General features: G+C 44.4%; 1 protein-coding gene across 1 annotated transcript; it reads left to right on the top strand.

Moving 5' to 3' along the window:
• The first annotated feature begins 93 nt into the window (after nucleotides 1-93).
• LOC117768381 (phosphatidylinositol 3-kinase regulatory subunit alpha-like) lies at nucleotides 94-15,153 on the top strand. Its single transcript, XM_034596659.1, is given in 19 exon segments — nucleotides 94-309; nucleotides 2,435-2,925; nucleotides 3,337-3,466; nucleotides 5,120-5,212; nucleotides 5,872-5,943; nucleotides 6,264-6,380; nucleotides 6,490-6,688; nucleotides 6,879-6,961; nucleotides 9,205-9,310; nucleotides 9,922-10,020; nucleotides 10,125-10,305; nucleotides 10,396-10,521; nucleotides 11,192-11,334; nucleotides 11,994-12,170; nucleotides 13,160-13,234; nucleotides 13,559-13,729; nucleotides 14,607-14,778; nucleotides 14,780-14,899; nucleotides 14,968-15,153. Coding segments are annotated over 18 exon segments (2,334 nt in total). The 5' UTR covers nucleotides 94-309; nucleotides 2,435-2,733; the 3' UTR covers nucleotides 15,046-15,153.
• Nucleotides 15,154-20,998: the final 5,845 nt, after the last annotated feature.

Below are 20,998 nucleotides of genomic sequence, written 5' to 3' on the forward strand. Positions count from 1 at the left end.
AAACATTAGATTAAAATCTACAGTTATCTTAATAGTATATTTGTTTAGGTCAGAAGTGGACCTTTACTTAGAGTGGTGTTTTACTTTGACAGTTCTCAGCGGAAGTGTGGACGGTGCCGCTAGCTTCTCTCGCCGCTAACACACATCTGATCCACGAGTCTTCTCCGCACAGATGATCGATAGATCCTCGATTAATCGTCCCGGGATCGGTTCGTGTGAACAGCTGGACGCGGCGTGTGCTCGCTGACCCGTGATGGCGCCGCTGCTTTCCTCCGCTGGAGCAGTTTCCTGCTGACTGACCGACAAAGGGTGAGCTAACGGCTACGAGCTAACAGGCTAAGCTAGCGCTGGAGGATTCTGGTCCAAACCGCAGCTGGACCGTGAACATGGCGCCGGTTCTGTTTACCGACGCGACCCGGAAACGGACACGTCCAGCCCTGGTCGCGTGTCAGTGTCTGTTTACTTGAGATAAATCCAGATCAAACCTGACACGCTGTGTGTTTGTCAAAGTTTTTACCTGTGGAAATTAGTGTACATCATAAAACATCACATATTCATACATGTTTTCATCTTTGTCCATTTCTTCTGAAATCCTGTAGATTTAGTTGAATTACGTTGTTAAAGTCGCTCTGTCGAACATTTTGAATAATGGATATTTGTATTGTTTATTCTGACGATGTATTTTTATAATTATTTGATCAATCAAAGTAATTATGGATTCAGTGGTAATGAATCATTATTGTTAGTAGCAGCTCTATAACTTCAACTCCTTTTCTCTGTTAACTCTCCTGTAGTTATTTCTAATGAGATCTGAAGCTGACACATAAACAAGTCTGAATCTGCTGAAACATTTTTCAGTTCATAAATAGTTTCTAATTGTTGATGTCTTCAAATGTGTTGTCTCGATCCCAGTGGAGTATTTATCAGGTCGTTTGTCCAGGAAATGAACTGCTAACAGTTATGATTGTTACTTTATTCCTATCAAAAAATATCTATCAAAAAATGTGGAAAGTTGTGAAGTTAATTAGATTTTTGGATTTACTGCTTTTCTCTGATCTGTTCTCTGAGAAAAATGTGTAACAGCTGCTGGTTTGAACAAATCGACCAGTCTATCGAAAGTAAATGTAACTGGCAGCTGTGTTGAGTAAGTGATACCAAACCTTGGACCTTCCAACATATGAAGTAAATTAACGACGCTGTCAGAAGTCGTGATATCAGTTCTTCGATGTTTTCAACGTTTAACAGATCACATGATCAATAATTCAAATGAGCTGATCAGTTGATATAGAAAATAATAGTTAGTTGCAGCTCAAGAACAAAGAATTGAACATCAAATTATATATACACACATTTCATATGTACGTGCAATAGAGGCCTGTAATTCTCCAAATCCACTTTTTTTTAGGGTGGATGTAGTGGGAGTGTAAGAAAAAGCGAGGGGGGGATTTCTGGGTTTTATTAAAACAAACATTTAAAACAGTAAATAGAAGAACACTAAAGAACATGTTGGACTTCACATAAAACTCACACACACGTGTGTGAGAGTTTTATGTGAAGTCCAACATGTTCTCAAGAAGACAATATTTAATGCAAGTGATAAATAATATAGTAAAATAATAACAGGATTAAATGTGTTCATATGAAAATGGCGTCAGACGTGTGATGTGTTATTAGACCCAGTGTCTGTGTGAAGTTTGACCCCCCCCCCCCACATTGAGTCTGGTTCTAGAGGTTTCTTGATGAGCAGTTTCTTCTCTCCACAGTCGTCAGCGCTGCTCATTGTGGGAACTGTTGGTTTCTCTATCTCGACCTTCTATGTAAAGTGTCTTGAGATAACATATATTAGGATTTGGCGCTAAACAAATACAATTTAATTGAATGTGATCTGAAACAAACCCCACTGACTTTTTACATCGTGAACACTATCAGTGTGAATCCGCAGCTTCTTGGAGGAAACTGAAGTGTGATAGCAACATAACGTGGTTTGTACAGAGACAGGAAACCAGCGTCTCCTGTATCACAGAGTTCACATCTCTCTGATCTGAGCGTTTACCTGTTGCACCGAGGAACGGAAGATGATCTGGTCAGATTCATGTTGATTTGTTGTTTAATCTGTAAATCCTGTATTTAAGTCAGTAGAGAACAGACTTCCAATGTAATGATCCATTTCCATCAAAACATCTGTATATCTTTTACCACCCGCTCAGGCAGATAGACCTCAGTATAGTTTCAGCTGTAGCTGTGCTCGTTCCTGCGGGGGCCATGTAGATCTCAGCAGGAAGTCCCAGCCGTGAAGCAGGTCTGGTCCGGTTCAGACCTGGTGTTAACATCCGTCCTCAGAGATCTGATAACAAGTGTTCAGCTTTAAGTTCATCTGTTTGGTTTGTGCGTCTGTGTCGTCATGTTAACGCTTTGCCTCCCTCTTGTCTCTCAGGTTGATCCGTCGCCTCGCCAGATGTGGCCACTACCTCTGCTCAGACTCCTGTTCATGAACGGCAAGGATGCGTTGATTGAGCGGCTGTGGCTCGGCCTGGAGGGATGACAGGACTTTAGCAGACATGGAGACAGGGGAGACGAGACGCACAGACAGCTGCAAACACCATATTTACGAAGTCTAGATTTTCCATCGCATTAGTTTCCCTTAGGTTGAGAGTAAACGCTATTTTTTATATATTTTTTATTCAGAGCTAGTTTTGTTAGTTTTTCCAAAGCCATACACACTCAGACGGCAAGATGAGCTCGGAGGGTTTTCAGTACCGAGCGCTGTACGACTACAAGAAGGAGCGGGAGGAGGACATCGACCTGCATGTTGGAGACATGCTGCTGGTCAGTAAAGGAGCGCTGCTCGCCCTCGGCTGCAGCAACGGAGCCGAGGAACGACCGTCTGAGATCGGATGGCTGCCGGGCTTCAATGACACCACTCAGGTTCGAACCCGCACTGTTAAGTTGGTTAGGCCTGTAAAATCCTGCATTGACTTGTTTAGAGATGGTTTAAACTTGATTTTAAGAACTCATCTGTCATGCCCTCTGGTGGACAGACTCTGTAATGGTTAGTGAAGTATAATTATAGTAACAACAGACGTGTCTGTGTCTCTAATAGGGCTGCAACTAACGACTATCCTGATAGTCGATTAATCTATCGATTATTGAAACGATTAATCGACTAATCGGATTATGAATTTTTCATAACCCTGATGAAAAACACGCACTATGACGTAACCAACGAATCATTGACTATTAAATTCGTCAGCAACTATTATTGTCATCGATTTTTGTCGACTACGTCGATTAATCGTTGCACCCCTAGTCTCTAACTTGTCTCTCCCTCGACCGCAGGAAAAAGGTGACTTCCCAGGTACATATGTGGAGTTTGTCGGTAGAAAGAGGATGTCCCCACCCACACCAAAGCCCCGCCCACCGAGACCGCCATCTGCAGCGTCGCTGAGGACGGACTCAGAGTCTGAGGGTAAAGCTCCACTTACACTTCTGTATCTTTGATCTACTCCCCCTGCTGGACGTTTTATTGCTTGAATAAGACCAACATAAAAGCAGCTACCTTTACGCTTGTGAAATCCACATATGTTATTTCTCCGGTGTTGTATATTGTTGGTGGTTTTCCTTGCATGTGCAGCTGGAAAAGGTTATTGGGAGATGGGCGTCTGAAATACTTGACCTGCTGGCATTGTGCCCTGACCTCGGACTACTGAAGGAAAATGGAGGGAGAGAGAGGCATGGATTTCATTTTGTCCATTTAAGCTTCATGTTCAGCCTGAAACCAGCTCAGTGTGACTCACACTTCATTTTCCTTCAGCTGCTTCCTCGTCAGGAGCACACACACACACACACAGACACACACACAGACACACACACAGACACACACACAGACACACACACACACACACACACTGTCATGGGTGACTTTTGTTGGTGTTACATAGTCTTTAATTAATTTCCTGTAGATTTACACAAACCTTAACCAGCGACTCAAACATCAGCATTTTAATTGGTGGTTTTGTCTCCCGTTGGACAAACTGTCCCCAATAAAGCGTCTTCAGGTTTCTCCTTGGACAGAAACATGGAGTCAAGTAAGATGCACTTTATTCTTCATGTGCAGCCTGAACTGAAACCACGAGATGGAAAACACATGAAAGAAAACCTCAGAACAGCATGTGTACATTAAAAGCTTTGAGTTTACACACACACACACAGCTGGTGTTTAATCAGGGTTGTGGTTGCTGACTGAACAGATCACAGCTCTGTGCTGCTGCCACCAGCCTTTACCAGAGAACACAGGAAGTGTGTGTGTGTGTGTGTGTGTGTGTGTGTGTGTGTGTGTGTGTGTGTGTGTGTGTGTGTGTGTGTGTGTGTGTGTGTGTGTGTGTGTGTGTGTGTGTGTGTGTGTGTGTGTGTGTGTGTGTGTGTGTGTGTGTGTGTGTGTGTGTGTGTCAGAGCCTCCTCTGCTTCCTGCTGCCGTCACCCTTTCATATTAAAGGTCCCTCAGCTTGTTGGAGCCACTTTAAACTACAACTATGAATCCTCATTTCAGTTTGACTCTGAAACGGAGACTTTAGTAAACGATGACACGTTCTCTTCCTGATTGGTTCTCATCAGTCACATGACTCGACGACCAGCGGTGAACACAAAGCGTCGCTAACACTTCCTGTCGGTAACAGTTCCACCTCGTCGTCGCTGCTCTGACTCTTCACTGTTCCTCCTTCAGAGGAGTTTCTGTTACCAAGCAACCAGCTGCAGAGACAATCTACTTCCTGTTTACATCACATGACCAGTGACTTGTGTTAAAGTGGACAGAGATGAAAACACTAAACAGATCCAGACTTTAAGTTTAGTTTCCGTTAGATTTATTTTACAGTTTATTTCAGCTTTAGTTGTTTTTTCAGTCAGTTTTGGAAGCTTTAAATACTACATTACCCATGAGCCTCAGCGGCTGTTGCTGTGAAGTCAGCCTGAGACTCAGGAAGTTTGACCTTTAACAACAGAATTATGCTCTTTGATTGGATGTTTGTGTGGGAAATGCATCCTGGGAGTTGTAGTTCATTTGAATTCCTCTTTGTTGAACTACAGAAACCAGGCAGTTGTGACACAGTTTTCTTTTCTTCAGGCTTCGTGTTGCCCGACCTCCCGGAGCAGTTTGGCCCCCCGGACACAGCGCCCCCCCTCCTCGGCAGGCTGATGGAGGCCATCGAGACCAAAGGTACCAGAGTCACACATGTAACCATGAATAACCGGTACCTGTGAGGTTCTGCTGCTGGTTCCACTGATGTGATCCCTGAGGAACAAGAGCACTTCCTGTCAGTGACGTCATCCAGTGTCTGAGAGACTCCTCATCTGATTCTGTTTTTAATTTGTTCGTATTTCTTGCTACTTTTTAAAAGAGCCCGATATGGATTTTTGGAGCCGATGTCGATATTGCAGAGTAAAGAAATGTCCAGACTAGAGGACTGGGAAACACTGAAAAAGCATCATGGGTCTGCTTTAAGATGTTATTATCAAACAAGGGACTAAATGAGTTTTGATATTTCACAGTTAAATCATGAATTTTATTATAAACAACAATAAATGAAAATAAATCACTACTGCAACAAAATATATAGAACTTGAATTAAGAAAATAAACATATTTGTCTGTAAAAAACAAGTTTTCATATCATCAAACATAGATGCAGATACTGATACGTCTGACAAGGAACTTCTCTTTGCTCCCAGCACCTTCATCACATCGGACGACCTCAGAGACTTCATGTTCTGATGATCTGTTGCTCTACGTTTTGCACTTTGCTCTGTTTCGTTCTGCTGTAAACTTTGTAGCAGGATGAATGATGTTAATTTGAACGTGTGGTTGGTGTTGCTGCAGGTGTGGACTGTCCCAGTGTGTATCGCAGCATGAGCGGCGTAGGTGTGGACGCCCGGCAGCTGGCAGACGCTGGTGAGGAGTGGTTTAACTTATAAATCAATAATCAGAGAATCAGCTGATTATTCGTAGATTCCAGGTCTGGAAAGTGAAGCCGATGCAGAAGTGCCTGAAACCTGTACCGTGTGTAATGACCAGTAGAAGGTGACGAGAATGTTTCTGAATCTGAACAAAATGGTGGAAAAACTGGTCGTTGCTCTAGATTCTCTGTTACACCAGGATTTGAATAAGTAAACAATTATGAAGAGTTGTGATTAAATTTAATTCTGAATTCATCTCCAGCCTCATTCTGATCATGTGACTGATCCATTAAACTGGGGTGTGTTTGTTTTCAGACCTGGAGCAGCTGGAGGTGTCGTCCCTGTGTGACGGGGTGGTCCGCTTCCTGCTCGACCTCCCTGGTCCCGTCCTCCCCCCCTCACTTCAGGCCGACATGATCCATGCAGTGCAAGGTCAGCAGACGCCCCCTCTCGCTCGTGCTCACCTGACAATTCAGAAAAATTGTAGTTTTGTGGTTGGACAGGCTTTTGTTCACAGTTCTGCTCCCTGTTCTGTCTGCAGAGGTCGAAGACCCAGAGGAATGTGCCCAGGTGCTGCGGGGCGTGGCAAGTTCGCCGGCCTGCCCCCCCCAGTACGGCCTGACCCTGCTCAGCGTGGTCCGACACCTCGCACGTCTCTGTTTACACGCATCCAGAAACCAGCTGAGCCCTCGAAACCTGGCTGAGAGCTTCAATCCACTGCTGTTCAGACAGACTGCAAGGTCAGTGACACACACACACACACACACACACACACACACACACACACACACACACACACACACACACACACACACACACACACACAGTGATGCGAGTCCTCCAGAGACGCTCAGAATGAAGTCTTGTGTTTGAACCAATGAAAACCGATGAAAAAGTGAGTGTGTGATGTTGATGTCTCTTTGGGTTCAGGTCTGACTCAGGTGTGGATCCTCTGGCTCAGGTCCTGGAGGTTCTGATCAGCAGCGAGCTCAACATGAACCAGGCTGCACCAGGTAACGTGCACACACACACACACACACACACACACACACACACACACACACACACACACACACACACACACACACACACACACACACACACACACACACACACACACACACACACACACACACACACACACACACACACACAAGCCGTTATGTTCCCCACATGTTCCTGTTGTGAACGAATCTGACCCGGACAATCTCCTGCTGCTGCTTCATATGAGAAACACTAACTACAGAGATTGACTCAAAGCGAGGATCCCCCCCCCCAGGACGGACTGAAGAGCATCAGCAGAATAACAAGAGTACAGCATTCATAGCTGTATCAGTGTAAACTCCTCTACTGGATGTTTTCAGTTCCTCATGGCGGCGAAGCGGCGTCACCCTGGATGTGTGTGTCACTGTCACAGCAGCTGTTGCTCAATTCAATGTCAAACACTGGTCTCGTCCTCCCTCGACGTGAGACCAGGGACAAGTGAACAGAAAACACAGTTCTGTCATGTTCTGCCTGTTAATGTGCCCCCCCCCCCTCCTCTGAGCTTCTTTTTATCTGTGTGGTCATGTGACCCATAGTGTAGTGCATAAAGGCAAATGAATGCGAGTGCACAACATTAATACAAATCCAGCTCGGTTAATCAAAGTGATTATTGTCGGGTTAATCAATAATGAACAGGTCTGATTTCTCTCCGTCAGCAGTAATTGAAAGCGCTCAGTCATTTCCACAGTCGGTCTGAGTGAACCTGTCAGGATATTGATTCCTCGCTCTATCGATCAGTCGCTCGCTCAGACCGAGCGGCGGCTGGAACGATGACATCATCCATCCAGCGAGTGAGAGATGCAGCAGAAGAGGGGAGGGGAGGGGGTGTGCTGCCTCGGTGATATCACTGCCATCGCAGGATTGGCTGGGGGCAATGGTGATGTCACACATCTCCAAGCTGCTCTCCTGAGCTTTGAACTGAGGCTGGGAGAGAGAGAGAGGCGGACGGAGAGAAAGTTGCGTCGTTTTAAATGTGACAACTGAGGACGACTGCTGCCGTCAGACAAATAGACTCGTTGTTTCTAAGGACGTTCGTTCCTCTGAAGTCTCAGTGAAGGTGTAAAAGGTGAAGAGAAGAAGAAACCCTGCAGCTTTTCAGTGCTGATGGAGTGAATCGTAGAAATCCAAGGAAGAGAAGGAATCCCCGGGCTCAGGGAGGGACATGTAGCCCGGACCTGTTTCCCTCCACATGACGTCAGTTTTTTCGAGACAGGACAGCAGCGCTCAGCTGAAGACCGGACATCATGACATCCAGAACAGAGGTGTCATTTCGCCCCTGAGGTGGCGTGGAGGAGGGCAAAGGTTTAGAGACCGCCATGGAGCGAGACAGGGGAGGCAGGGCCGAGGGCGAGCCGCTGAGGGGAGGACGAGAGAAGATCCTCTGCTACATCAACATGCAGAGTCCAGGTAGGAGCTCAGACCTGAACCTGCAGCTGCGAGAGGGGACGGACACCTGATGGCGCTCTGACTCAGAACAATAAGATGGACGCCGTTGAGTTCTGATGTTTGTAACATGTTGTTTAGACCAATGTTTAAATGGTAAACGTCTGAGTACACACACACACACACACACACACACACACACACACACACACACACACACACACACACACACACACACACACACAGATGACAGTGTGTGTCCCAGTGTGCTCAGCAAACATCGCATTCAGAGTTCAGGGATTCAACTGAGTTATTTTTCATCCGTTAACTTCTCCATCAACAGTTTTGTCTGTAAAATGTTACAATTTTGTAAAAAAGGATTTGTTTAAATTTGGTGATTTAGTGTGTTTGTCATATGTTCATGTATAAACTTTAGAGAAGTACAGTTTGAATGTGTTTCCGAGACGACACTGTTCCTCTCCGGGGTTAATTCATTTAAACGTGCAAACTGCAGCTCAAAGACAACATGAGGATCCTCATCATTTTCTGGACTTAAATAAAAATGCAGCAGGAGATTGTCCGTGTCAGACTCGTTAACAACAACAGGAAAATGTCGGGAATTTTGAAATCGTGTTTCATCACAGACATCAGGAGAATCTTCACAGATATTCTTCTCTATAATCTTAAACACGGCCACACTACACTACAATAAACGGATATAATTCAGATTTTTGCTCCAGAAGCAGCGACGCATCGTCTCACTCTGTCATGTGACCTCACGGGAAGCAGACGTACAAACATGCTCTCTGTCTGTGATCGTGTCTTTCAGCTTTACCTCCCAAACCAGTGAAGTCGTCGACTCCAGCAGCTCCCAGTAGTTTCAACAACAGTATGGCTCTGCAGGACGCTGAGTGGTACTGGGGAGACATTTCCAGGTAACACACACACATCAGTGGATCAAGGCTACGAGCTAAACCGGAACAATTAGTCCAAGTATGAAATATGTGAGTTCTCTCCGGAGCGGGTCAAGAGCTTCATCCGTTGAGCTAGCTGATTAGCATGCTAACATCAGTAGAAATTGGCCTCATTCACAAACCGTTCTTCTTACACTGTTTTTTGTAAGATTTTGACATTCGCCTGTTTTCTTATCTGGGATTTGTTCTCATGTTAGAACATAATCCACTCGCACTGAAGAGAACACACACTGACAACTGAAATGCTTGTGTAAAATAATCAGTTATTATGTTTTCTGATTTTAATTCTACAGATGTAAAATAAGATTTAAACTACAATAATATTTTTTTTTTGTATTATCTTAAAAAAAGGTAAGTTTCAGTGTATATTTAAACTTTTCAACTCATGAACATGTTGAAGAGGAGAATATTTAGTCTTTAAGGTTTTACACACTGAAAGGTGTGTGTGTGTGTGTGTGTGTGTGTGTGTGTGTGTGTGTGTGTGTGTGTGTGTGTGTGTGTGTGTGTGTGTGTGTGTGTGTGTGTGTGTGTGTGTGTGTGTGTGTGTGTGTGTGTGTGTGTGTGTTTTGAAGGGAGGAGGTGAACGAGAAGCTGAGGGACACTGCTGACGGTACATTTCTGGTGCGAGATGCTTCCACTAAGATGCACGGAGATTACACTCTGACTCTGAGGTAAACTACACTAACGCCACTCACAGCGGACGGCTCCGTCCTCACCTTCAGGCCCATGGAGACAAACTTCAGAGTCCAACCCTGGTGTTTTCTCTTTTCTGCAGGAAAGGAGGCAACAACAAACTGATCAAAATCTTCCATCGGGAGGGGAAGTACGGCTTCTCCGACCCGTTAACCTTCAGCTCGGTGGTGGAGCTGATCAACCATTACCGCCACGAGTCTCTGGCCCAGTACAACCCCAAACTGGACGTCAAGCTGCTCTACCCCGTCTCCAAACACCAACAGGTGCGGTTACATCTCCACAGATCAAGTGACTGCTGGTTTGTCAGTTGTGGAGTCGTCTGATTGGACGTTGTTGTTGTTGTTGTTGTTCAGGACCAGGTGGTGAAGGAGGACAGTATTGAAGCTGTGGGCAAGAAGCTGCACGAGTATCACCTGCAGTACCAGGAAAAGAACCGAGAGTACGACCGGCTGTATGAAGAGTACACCAGAACATCACAGGTACACGGCGCGGCCACACTACAGTCACTGTCCGGTCACATCTGCTAACATGGAGAAGGTTTATGACCTATTCTGCAAACAGCCACCAGGGGGAGATCCAGATGATTTGGCTTCACTTTATGGAGCCACCTTGTCGTCCATCTTTATTCAGTCTGTTCCACCGCATTTAGTTTTTCTTGCAGACATTGTTGCAGTAACAAGGAAACAACACAAGGTGGAGCCTCCACCACGCACACACATGCCCACACACACAGAAGCATGCTGGGAAATGTAGTTCCAACAGAACATTTGCTGTTTTAAAGAAGAATATGTTTGTAATTAAAACATTTCAAACCTGTTTTTGTCAAAGGGATAAAACAACATTTCTACTTCGTGTTTTGTTGGTAAATGAGAGAAACTACAACTGAGTCGTTAACCTTTCATGTTTTTACTGTGTTGGTTTTGTTTTTCTGTTCATATGAATATTCATGTGTCAATAACCACAACAGACAGAACTCTGTCGTTCAGTTCCACCATAAATATCTGATCATTGAAATTTATATCTTTCCTCTAACCTGTTATTTCTCTCCTCCTCCTCATTTCCTGTCTTCTTTCTCGTTTTCTTACTCTTCTCTCTCCGTCCTCCATCCTTTTGCCACCCACCACCACCACGTCTCGGCGCCCCCTGCAGGAGATCCAGATGAAGAGAACGGCCATCGAGGCGTTCAACGAGACCATAAAGATCTTCGAGGAGCAGTGTCAGACTCAGGAGCGCTTCAGCAAAGAGTACATCGAGAAGTTCCGTCGAGAGGGCAACGAGAAGGAGATCCAGAGGTAGGCCGTCACCGTGGCAACTGTGACACGAGACCTTCAGAATGCACATGCACGTATATGAAGGAGGCCGAGTTGCCGCAGCAACACCCCCCCCAAGGGGAAAAAACACCTGCTCGTAAATTTAATCTGAAAATGGAAGAAAAAAGTTTGTTGTTCAGAAACGACAGAAACATCAGAACAACATGAAGATGAAGGAATCTATTCTCCTTCATCCCCTTCATCTTCATTCTTTTCTTCCTCCTCTTCTTGATATTCTTCCTCATCTCTTCGTCATCGTCTTCTTTTTCTCCTTCTCCATCTTCTCCTCCTCTTCTACTTTTTGTTCTGCTCCTTTGTTTATAAGCTAAACCTCTGGAGATCACAATGACATCATTCATCCGACAGTTTTGTCCATGAAGTCATCGCGTGACGTTGAGGAAACATTTTGACTTCATTAAATCGTTTTTTCACACTGATGGTTGACGCTCGTTACCTGATAAGAGTCAGATGTGTCTGTGACACATTCACAAAATAAAACACTTGTGTTTTTGCTGTGTTCATGTGTTAATGCTTCCGTTACCACATGGAACAATTACTTCTTGTTTCTGTAATGTTCACCTGTCGGCTGGAAACACAACATCCTGTTTCAGACTCATGATCAGAAATTGCTATTCTTTTAGGATCATGGAGAACTACGACAAGCTGAAGTCTCGGATCAGTGAGATCGTGGACAGTAAGCGCCACCTGGAGGTGGAACTGAAGAAACAGGCAGCTGACTACAGAGAGATCGACAAGAAGATGAACAGCATCAAACCTGATCTGATTCAGCTCCGCAAGACCAGGGACCAGTACCTGATGTACGTCACACTTAACACACACTCAATTTAATTCCATCTTATTGTGAATATTCAAGTTATATTCAAATGTTTAATGACACTGGCCTGTTATTACCTGGAACCGAGTAGAACAGCAGCGCTGCTCCTCTAGAGATTCTGGGTCTTGTTGTTTTGTTGTTCACAGCAAAGTTGAACAATGAAAATCTATTGAGAATCATTTCCTCACAACGAGGGTAATTAAACCCGTTAAGTGTGAAGATCTGCAGGGAAGGGTGTGAACGCACCGAGCCGCTGAGTCCACTCGTCAGTAAAATCAATAGAAATAAACACATTCAAACTATATTTGACTCCCAAAATGAGTTCCAACAGCTCTACTCCAGAAGGTCTGGACTCGGTGGAGGAAGACATAAGTACACGTACACACACCCAGATCCATCAGAACTCTACAGTACAACCACAGTGAATCCACAGATCCCTGCCGAGCAGCAGCGCATCAAACAGAGCAGTGTTGTTAGTTGTTGATGAGGAAGACGAGTCACTCATTTGTCATGAGCAAGAAGCTCTTTGGATTCAAATCTAGATCTTGATTTGTCATCATCGTCAGCAGTTAACAAATGGGGGTTTGGTTCAGTTTGTGAACCTTGAGTTGAGGTGAAGCTGCAGTTAGAGGTTCTACAATGTAAACACAACTCTTTTCGTGTGTGTGTGTGTGTGTGTGTGTGTGTGTGTGTGTGTGTGTGTGTGTGTGTGTGTGTGTGTGTGTGTGTGTGTGTGTGTGTGTGTGTGTGTGTGTGTGTGTGTGTGTGTGTGTGTGTGTGTGTGTGTGTTCGTGTTCGTGTTCTATTTCCCTCTGATAGAACAATAATGATCTTTCTTTGGTTCTTCCCTCTAATGCTAGTTGTGTTTGTTCTCGCTCCTCAGGTTGTTGTTTGTGACCTTTGACCTTTACAATAAATACAAACTGTTTGATTCGTCTCATTAAAGCTACGTCTTGTGTGTTTGTTTCTCAGGTGGCTGACGCAGAAGGGCGTTCGTCAGAGGAAACTCAACGAGTGGCTCGGCCTGAAAAATGAAACCACAGAGGAGTAAGTGTGTGTGTGTGTGGGGGGGTTCCTTTGTGCCCCCTGGTGGTAGCATGATGAATATCACTGTTGCAGACAGTAACACAAACCAGTTGAACGACTTCTATGTGTGAGATTTTCCGTACAAAGTTTTCACATTAAGCAGAAAAATACTGATGGATATTCATTTATAGAAATGATGTGTGTCCATGACAACTCCCAGACAAACATGAATATACTGACGTCTGTATTACAGCGTCTTTAACCTCGACTCTCTGCGGTAGAAACGTTCCTCCAGTGTTTTTCGCGCTGTGATTTCATGTTGAAATGTCTGCCTCCTGTCCTCAGCGAGTACAGTATGGTGGAGGACGAGGAGGACCTCCCGCACCACGACGAGCGTCTGTGGCGTCTGGGAAACATCAACCGCAGTCAGGCCGAGTCGCTGCTTCGAGGGAAGCGAGACGGAACCTTCCTGGTGCGAGACAGCAGCAAACCAGGCTGCTTCGCCTGCTCTGTAGTGTGAGTGTCGCCTCTTCACTCGTTCTTCACACGTTGACCTGTTGTCAGCAGACACACATTCAGTTCAGTTCTGTTTGTTATTATATAATATGATCTCAATCAGGTCTTAGACACGTGCTTGTTTAGTTATGGTATGATGTAAATTACAAAATATAATCCATCAACTACAGACACTGCAAGAGTGACCATAGTGACCCTTTTTTTAGTATTTATATATTTATCATATATATATTTATAAGTATTGTCTTCCTCAGTTTGGCTTAGTGGAAATCAGACAATTGTGATGCATTTACTCAACAAACACATGCAGTTGAACTTTGGACAGAACATGAATAAATAACAAAGCAGGTCGACCAAGAGCAGTGGAAAAAGAATCTAACCAGAGTCCATTTCAGTCCGTCGGAGTTAAGAGAACGCTCTGTGGTCTTCTCCGTTGAAGGTTTGTTCAAAACCTCTGATAAGAACAAATATCTTGAGGCGGATGAACTTGTTATTTATTAGTTTGGAAGATCAAAGGACATCAAAACGTCAAAGGTCACGGTGACCCCATGTCATTTAATGGAGACGCAAAGGTTGTTGGAGCTATATACTGCTGTGCAGTATTTCTACTTCACTTTTGGATTCACAAAAAAACATTACAACACACTAGAGGAAAGAAACACTGAAAAAAAAAAATACATTTTATTTATACAGCAACTTTCATAAATACAATGCAGCTGAAAGTGAAATCAAAGATATGAGATCAAATCCAGAAGAAAACAGACTTCATGTTTCTCCTTCAAAATAAACTGTGTTTTCAGTCTTGTTCTAATCATGTGCTCTCTCTCTCTCTCTCTCTCTCTCCCCCCCCCCCCCCCCCCCTCTCTCTCTCTCTCAGTGTGGAAGGAGAAGTCAAGCACTGCGTCATCAACAAGACGAGCACCGGCTACGGTTTCGCGGAGCCCTACAACCTGTACGGATCTCTGAAGGAGCTGGTGCTGCACTACCAACACACGTCGCTGGTCCAACACAACGACTCGCTCAACGTCACGCTGGCGTTCCCCGTCTACAGCCAGCAGAGGCGGTGACCCCGCATCGCTGACCAGCAGCCACACCTCACTTACACCCCCCCCCCCCCTTCCTCCTGGTCCGACACATCTCACCAAACGACTCTTCGCAGACCAGTACCTGAACTCGTGATGCGTTCAAAGCTCCGTGTGAAAACTCGACATTTACAGATCACAGTGAAAAGAAATGACAACACTTCATGTCCCTTTAAAGCTTTAAGCCATGACGAGTATTTGAAAGTCTTCACATGGAACTTCCACTTCCTGTGAGGATGGACACAAAGTAAATAAATGTCTCTGTTCACACAGTCAAGATGATGTGATGAAGATCACCCTCCTCATCCTCCTCAGCGACAAGACTGAAGATTTAATTCTGCTGCTTTTCTGTTTCCGTCAGACGTCAAATTCAAACGTCCGAAAAAAACGCAAATATGAAAAACAAATATGGAAATGTAAAAGACCAAAATCAGCCCTGAAAACTTCACGAGACAAAAGGTGAGACGGATAACGAACGTCCACGTCCTCTGTCCATCTCCCGTCTCTTTAAATGAAGGTCTTGACAGGATTATAATTTAAAACCAACCTTGTTCTCAAAACTCATGAAGAAACAAACAAACTGAACTCAAACGTATATCAGCAGGTGTTAAATAAGAAAAGAATACAATCTTAAATAAGTGTAAATGAATCCATTTGAGTCGTATGAGTCGAGCTCATGATGAAACTCAATCAGATCAGAAAGCCGACCAGTAGAAAGACGAGTTGACTCCTTAAATGAGAATGATTTAAGAAAGTGTGGAATGTGATTATAATTAAAAAATCTGTTACAAAAGCAACAAAACAAACAAAGTGGGAACCTTTATTTTGAAGGCAGATTCACCTTCAACCCACAGATAAAGAGCGATGCCCCCGGGTCTGACTGATGTCGTCTGAATTATTTAAGATCCTGCAGAAAACGCAGCCAGAGGCTCGTCCCCGTGCGGCGGCGGCGGCTGTTAGTTTCCCAGGTTACCGAGCGCGTTGAGAAACAAGGTACTGAAGTGCGATGGCAGACGTTGGCGCTTGTTTGGTGCCACAGGAGGAGGAGCTGGGATGATGATGATGATGATGATGGCAGAGCGTCCAGAGAGAGACTTCTTACAAAACACTGTGAGTGACTCCGAACGAGGTTTAAACTGAGGGTGAATCCCCCCACCCCCCCACCCCTGCAGTGTTTTCCAGCTTCCTGTTTGTTCAGGTTTCATTCGGACGCTGGACTCTTGACTTTTAACGGTTGTTTTCATTTTTGCAGAGTGAATGATTCCTTGATTCTTTTATTTCAATAAACGATAGTTCTCATCGTGGAAACTCCAAGATCCTCGTGTGCTGGATCGAGACTGTGAGACTTTGAACATAAAAAACTGGTTCTGATTTTGACTTTGCTTCTGGAATAGTAACGGACGTACGGACAACACAACGCTCCTGATGCGAGGAAATAAAAGTCACCCACGACTTTTTGTCTTTATGGATTGTGTTTTCATTTTTGTGCAAAAAGCGAGAGAGCGAGGTTCAGGAGCTGAAACTGTGGATGAGGATTTCAGGATTTCCAGGCTCTCACCTGGTGGCACCTTCACAGTTGATGTGGAGCCTCTTCGACCAGCTTTAATATCAACAAGTGTGACAAAATGTCCTGAACTTTTCAAGCTTTTATTTTCCTGAGTATCGTCTGTAACAGCTGGTGGAGTGTGACGGACGAACAATCAGTTCACGTTCAAATAACTGTTGAATCTGTAACATCCAACAGAAAGTGATGAATAAAACAGTCGGTCTGATCGTCTGAAGGCCTTTGCACTGAAATCCTGAAACATCTGTTTTCTTTTAATGGTTCTGGTTTTTGAGAGATTTCTTCAGACGTGTGGTTTATCATTCGATATCTTGGTTTATGTTACATTCATGGGATGAGTAACAAAGAACAGTGTTGTGCAATAATGCATTAAACGTGATACCATAAAATGGTGTGCCTTTCGGCATTCAATAAATTTGGTTATCAAAATAAAACATTTAATATTAATATTAAATATGAACTTTAATTGATTTGAACTTTAGGGTTATTTATTTTAGCCTAAACATTACTTTAATTTCTTGAACTCACTATAGGTGGGCAACATGCATGGAGCAGAGCAAGTGCATTCTGGGCTTTGTTTTGGAGACGGCCACTCGGAGATCATTCTCCACGTTTAGCTGCGATCTGTATTTATTCTTTATGTTTGTCAGGGCTGAGAAAGTCTTTTAGCACAAGTCCGCCAGCCTTGTTAACCAGTCAGGGTCAGTGAGGTGCTCAGCTGGGATCCTGCTCCATCAGAAACACGCGCACCTCGTCCCGCAGCTCACGCAGGCGGCTCAGCACATCTCCCGCAAGAGCAAGTCTGATATTCAGTGGACGTGTTTTTATGTAGTGGACCATTTTTATCGCAATGTCAAGAATATGTTTAATCTCTGGTTCAAGTGTTTTGCTTGCAGGAGATTCTCTGTGAATAACACAGAGTGTGGAATGTCCGAGCGGAGCCACTTGTAAGACTCTCGCTTTCAGTCCTCTCTTTCCCCAGCATCGCTCCAGTCCTGTCCCGACACACACCAGTACAGCTTTCTGAAGACAGTCCCTCTTCTTTTAGTTCTGTAAAAATGTCCTCGCCTGTGCACGTCCACTCCAGCGCGGAGCTAAACAGCATTACGTTTTCCGTCAAAACTGTATCTGATGAGAACAAGCAGCTGGGCAGAGTTTGATATATCTGTGGATTCATCGAACTGTGAAGCATATTTCCCTTTCTTAACTCTGTCCACCAGCTGGGACTTTATGTCCTGGGCCATGTCGGTGATGCGCCGGGCAATAGTCCCGTTAGACAGCGGCACTGATTCCAGATCACGGGCTGATTTATCTACACGGGTTTAATTAACGTTTCGCCGATTGTGTGTGGCTTTTTTGCCTGTGCAATTAAATATGCCACCTCACATGATGCCTTTCGAGCTTCGGCTGGGATTGTCTGTCTGTTTAGTAAGGACTTTCTTTTGGCCTTGCAACTCTCACTCGTTCCGCTAATGTGTTAGATAACTCGTCCCTTCCTCCTACATACGTCACATCCTATAGACCTATGCTAGGAGGGATATCTAATGGACAACCTAAGTACTGCAAGCTAGACTATTATGCAGTGGTAGACACAGCACAGGGGGTCCCTGGGCCTGAGAAGGGAAGAGGAGTTTAATGTGGCTATTAAATGTGACTAAAACTAGACTAAAATGTTCTGAGTTTTCGTCGACGAAAACTAGACTAAAACTAAGAAGGATAAAAATGACTAAATGTGACTAAAACTAATATGCATTTTCGTCTAAAGACTAAGACTAAATCAAAAATAGCTGCCAAACTTAACACTGATGTGGGGGGGGTCAGAGAGATGGGTGCTGAGATATGTGTGTGTCTGTGTGTGTGCCAAGTTAGAGAAAGTTACTAGATCAATCAATCAATCAAATTTTATTTGTATAGCCCATATTCACAAATCACAGTTTGTCTCATAGGGCTTTAACATGGTGTGACATCCTCTGTTCTTAACCCTCAACAAGAGTCAGGAAAAACTACTAAAAACCCTTTAACAGGTAAAGAAGGTAGAAACCTCAGAGAGAGCCACATGTGAGGGATCCCTCTCCCAGGACGGACAGAAGTGCAATGGATGTCAAGTGTAAAGGAGAACATCAAGATAAAGGTTTTAGCAGCATTGATAAGGGTAAACATTTTGAAGTATAACTGAAGGTCAGTGAATTGGTGGATTAATGTCATTAATGGTCAAGTGTCTGAGGAGAAATACTATGTATCGAGCAGTCCTGCTTCAATCACAGTCTGTGGTCAGCTGCCACCACGATCAGGATCCACCATCAAGATCGGATGCCACTATAGTCCACAGTCATTATCCACTGCCGCCATTAGGATCCATCATCAGCTGCCACCTCGGTCGTGGTCCACTACCAGTATCTGATGCCAACACGATAAAGGATCTGCCTTTGTTATCACGATCAGCCAGCACGATGCAGAATCCGCCATACTGGATCCACCATTACGACCTCTGATACGTGATCCCCAGATCCTAATCCATGATGTGGCCACAGCCGCGGCCCTGGATCTGCGGACGATAAGGCAAAGGGACTCCGGGGAAGAAGTCAAGTCAGTGACATGTATTGATGGGATATGAATTACTTTGATGTGATAAAGATTGAGAAGAGGAAGGAGAAGCTGGAAAGAGAAGCTCCGAGTGTCATGTGTCCCCCGACCTTCTAGACCTATAGCAGCAGAACTAAGATCAGGTCTAAGACAAACCTGGACCGGCTCTAACTATAAGCTTTATCAAAAAGGAAGGGTTTAAGCCTACTCTTAAACGTACAGATGGTGTCTGCCTCCCGAACTGAAAGTGGGAGATGATTCCACAGGAGAGGAGCTTGATGCTGAAGCTCTGGCTCCTCCTCTACTCTTAGAGACTTTAGGGACAACAGCCTGAATTCTGGGAGCGCAGTGCTCTAGTGGGTTGATAAGGTACTAACAGCTCCTTAAGGTATAATGGTGCCATATTGTTAAGGGCTTTGAAGGTGAGGAGGAGAATTTTAAATTCTATTCTAGATTTAACCGGAAGCCAGTGTAGCGAAGCTAATACTGGAGAAATGTGCTCTCTTTTCTTGGTTCTTGTCAGGACACGTGCTGCGGCATTTTGGACAAACTGCAGAGTCTTTAACGACTTACTGCTGGAGCCTGATAATAAGGAATTACAATAATCCAGTCTGGATGTAACAAAGGCGTGGATTAGTTTTTCTGCATCCTTTTGAGAAAGGACATGTCTGATTTTGGAGATATTACGCAAGTGAAAAAAGGCGGTCCTAGAAATTTGTTTTAAGTGAGAATTAAAGGATAAATCAGGATCGAAGATCACTCCCAAGTTCCTGACTGTTTCATTAGAAGCAAGGGCAATGTCGTCTAGCGCAGCTATATCGTTAGATAATGCATCTCTAAGGTGTTTAGGGCCAAGTATTAGAACCTCTGTTTTATCTGAGTTTAATAAGAGAAAATTGCAGGTCATCCAGGTTTTTATGTCCTTGAGACATGCTTGGAGTTTAGTTATTTGATTACTTTGTTCAGGTTTTATTGACAAGTATAACTGGGTGTCATCCGCATAGCAGTGGAAATTGACAGTGTGTCCTGATAATGTTTCCAAGTGGAAGCATATATAATGAGAATAAAATTGGGCCGAGCACAGAGCCTTGTGGAACACCGTGGTTAACTTTGGTGCGCACAGATGACTCATCATTAATTTGCACGAATTGGGAGCGGTCTGAGAAATAGGATTCAAACCAGTTTAGGGCGGTTCCTTTAATGCTAATTAACTGTTCTAGTCTCTGTAATAAAATATTATGGTCAATAGTGTCGAATGCTGCACTGAGATCTAACAGGACGAGGACAGACACAAACCCCTGATCTGAAGCTATTAGAAGATCATTAGTGACTTTTGCCAAGGCTGTCTCTGTGCTGTGATTGGCTCTAAACCCCGACTGAAAGTCTTCATATATATTATTTTCCTGGAGAAACTCACACAGCTGATTGGCTACAACTTTTTCTAGGATTTTAGACAGGAAGGGGAGATGCATTCAAGGAAAGACTGAAGAGCACAACTAACATTAACTTTCAAATAACTTATAACCAAAATATCACAGCAACACAAATCAAACTTATAAACATCACAAGGAATCGAATATAAACAGTCTTTGCTTAGCTTAGTATAATTATTAAGCCCAGTTGTGTTACCCGTCCATGAAAAGGAAAAAAATGTTGCTGTGCTGTTCGAAGTTCTGTGAAGTCGTCTTGCTGGTTTTGTGGCTCCTGCCTTTGTGGTTCTGTTGTGCAGTGCAGCGGTTTTGCTGTTCGTTGTCAGACAGGACCTCGTGTCGCTGCTTGAAGGTTGGTAGAGCTTGGATTCGGAGGAGGTTTCCCTCGCTCGGTGAGTGGAAAGCTGCACCTCTTGTGCAGACAGAGCGGTGGGCTCCTCTCGGAGATGTGCATGGAAAGAGGAAGAAGAGGGGGAGACCTGGCCTTATATTGGCTTGGTGACCTCATAGGTCATGGGGCCCAGAGGTCGGTTTTCACACCTCTGTGTGGCGTTGATGCCCCCTGGGAGACGGAGTTCTCAGAGTCCATCAGAGGGTCTGCTGTCCATCA

This window comes from Hippoglossus hippoglossus, chromosome 9 (genome assembly GCF_009819705.1).
Source record: "Hippoglossus hippoglossus isolate fHipHip1 chromosome 9, fHipHip1.pri, whole genome shotgun sequence".
Lineage (NCBI taxonomy): Eukaryota > Metazoa > Chordata > Actinopteri > Pleuronectiformes > Pleuronectidae > Hippoglossus > Hippoglossus hippoglossus.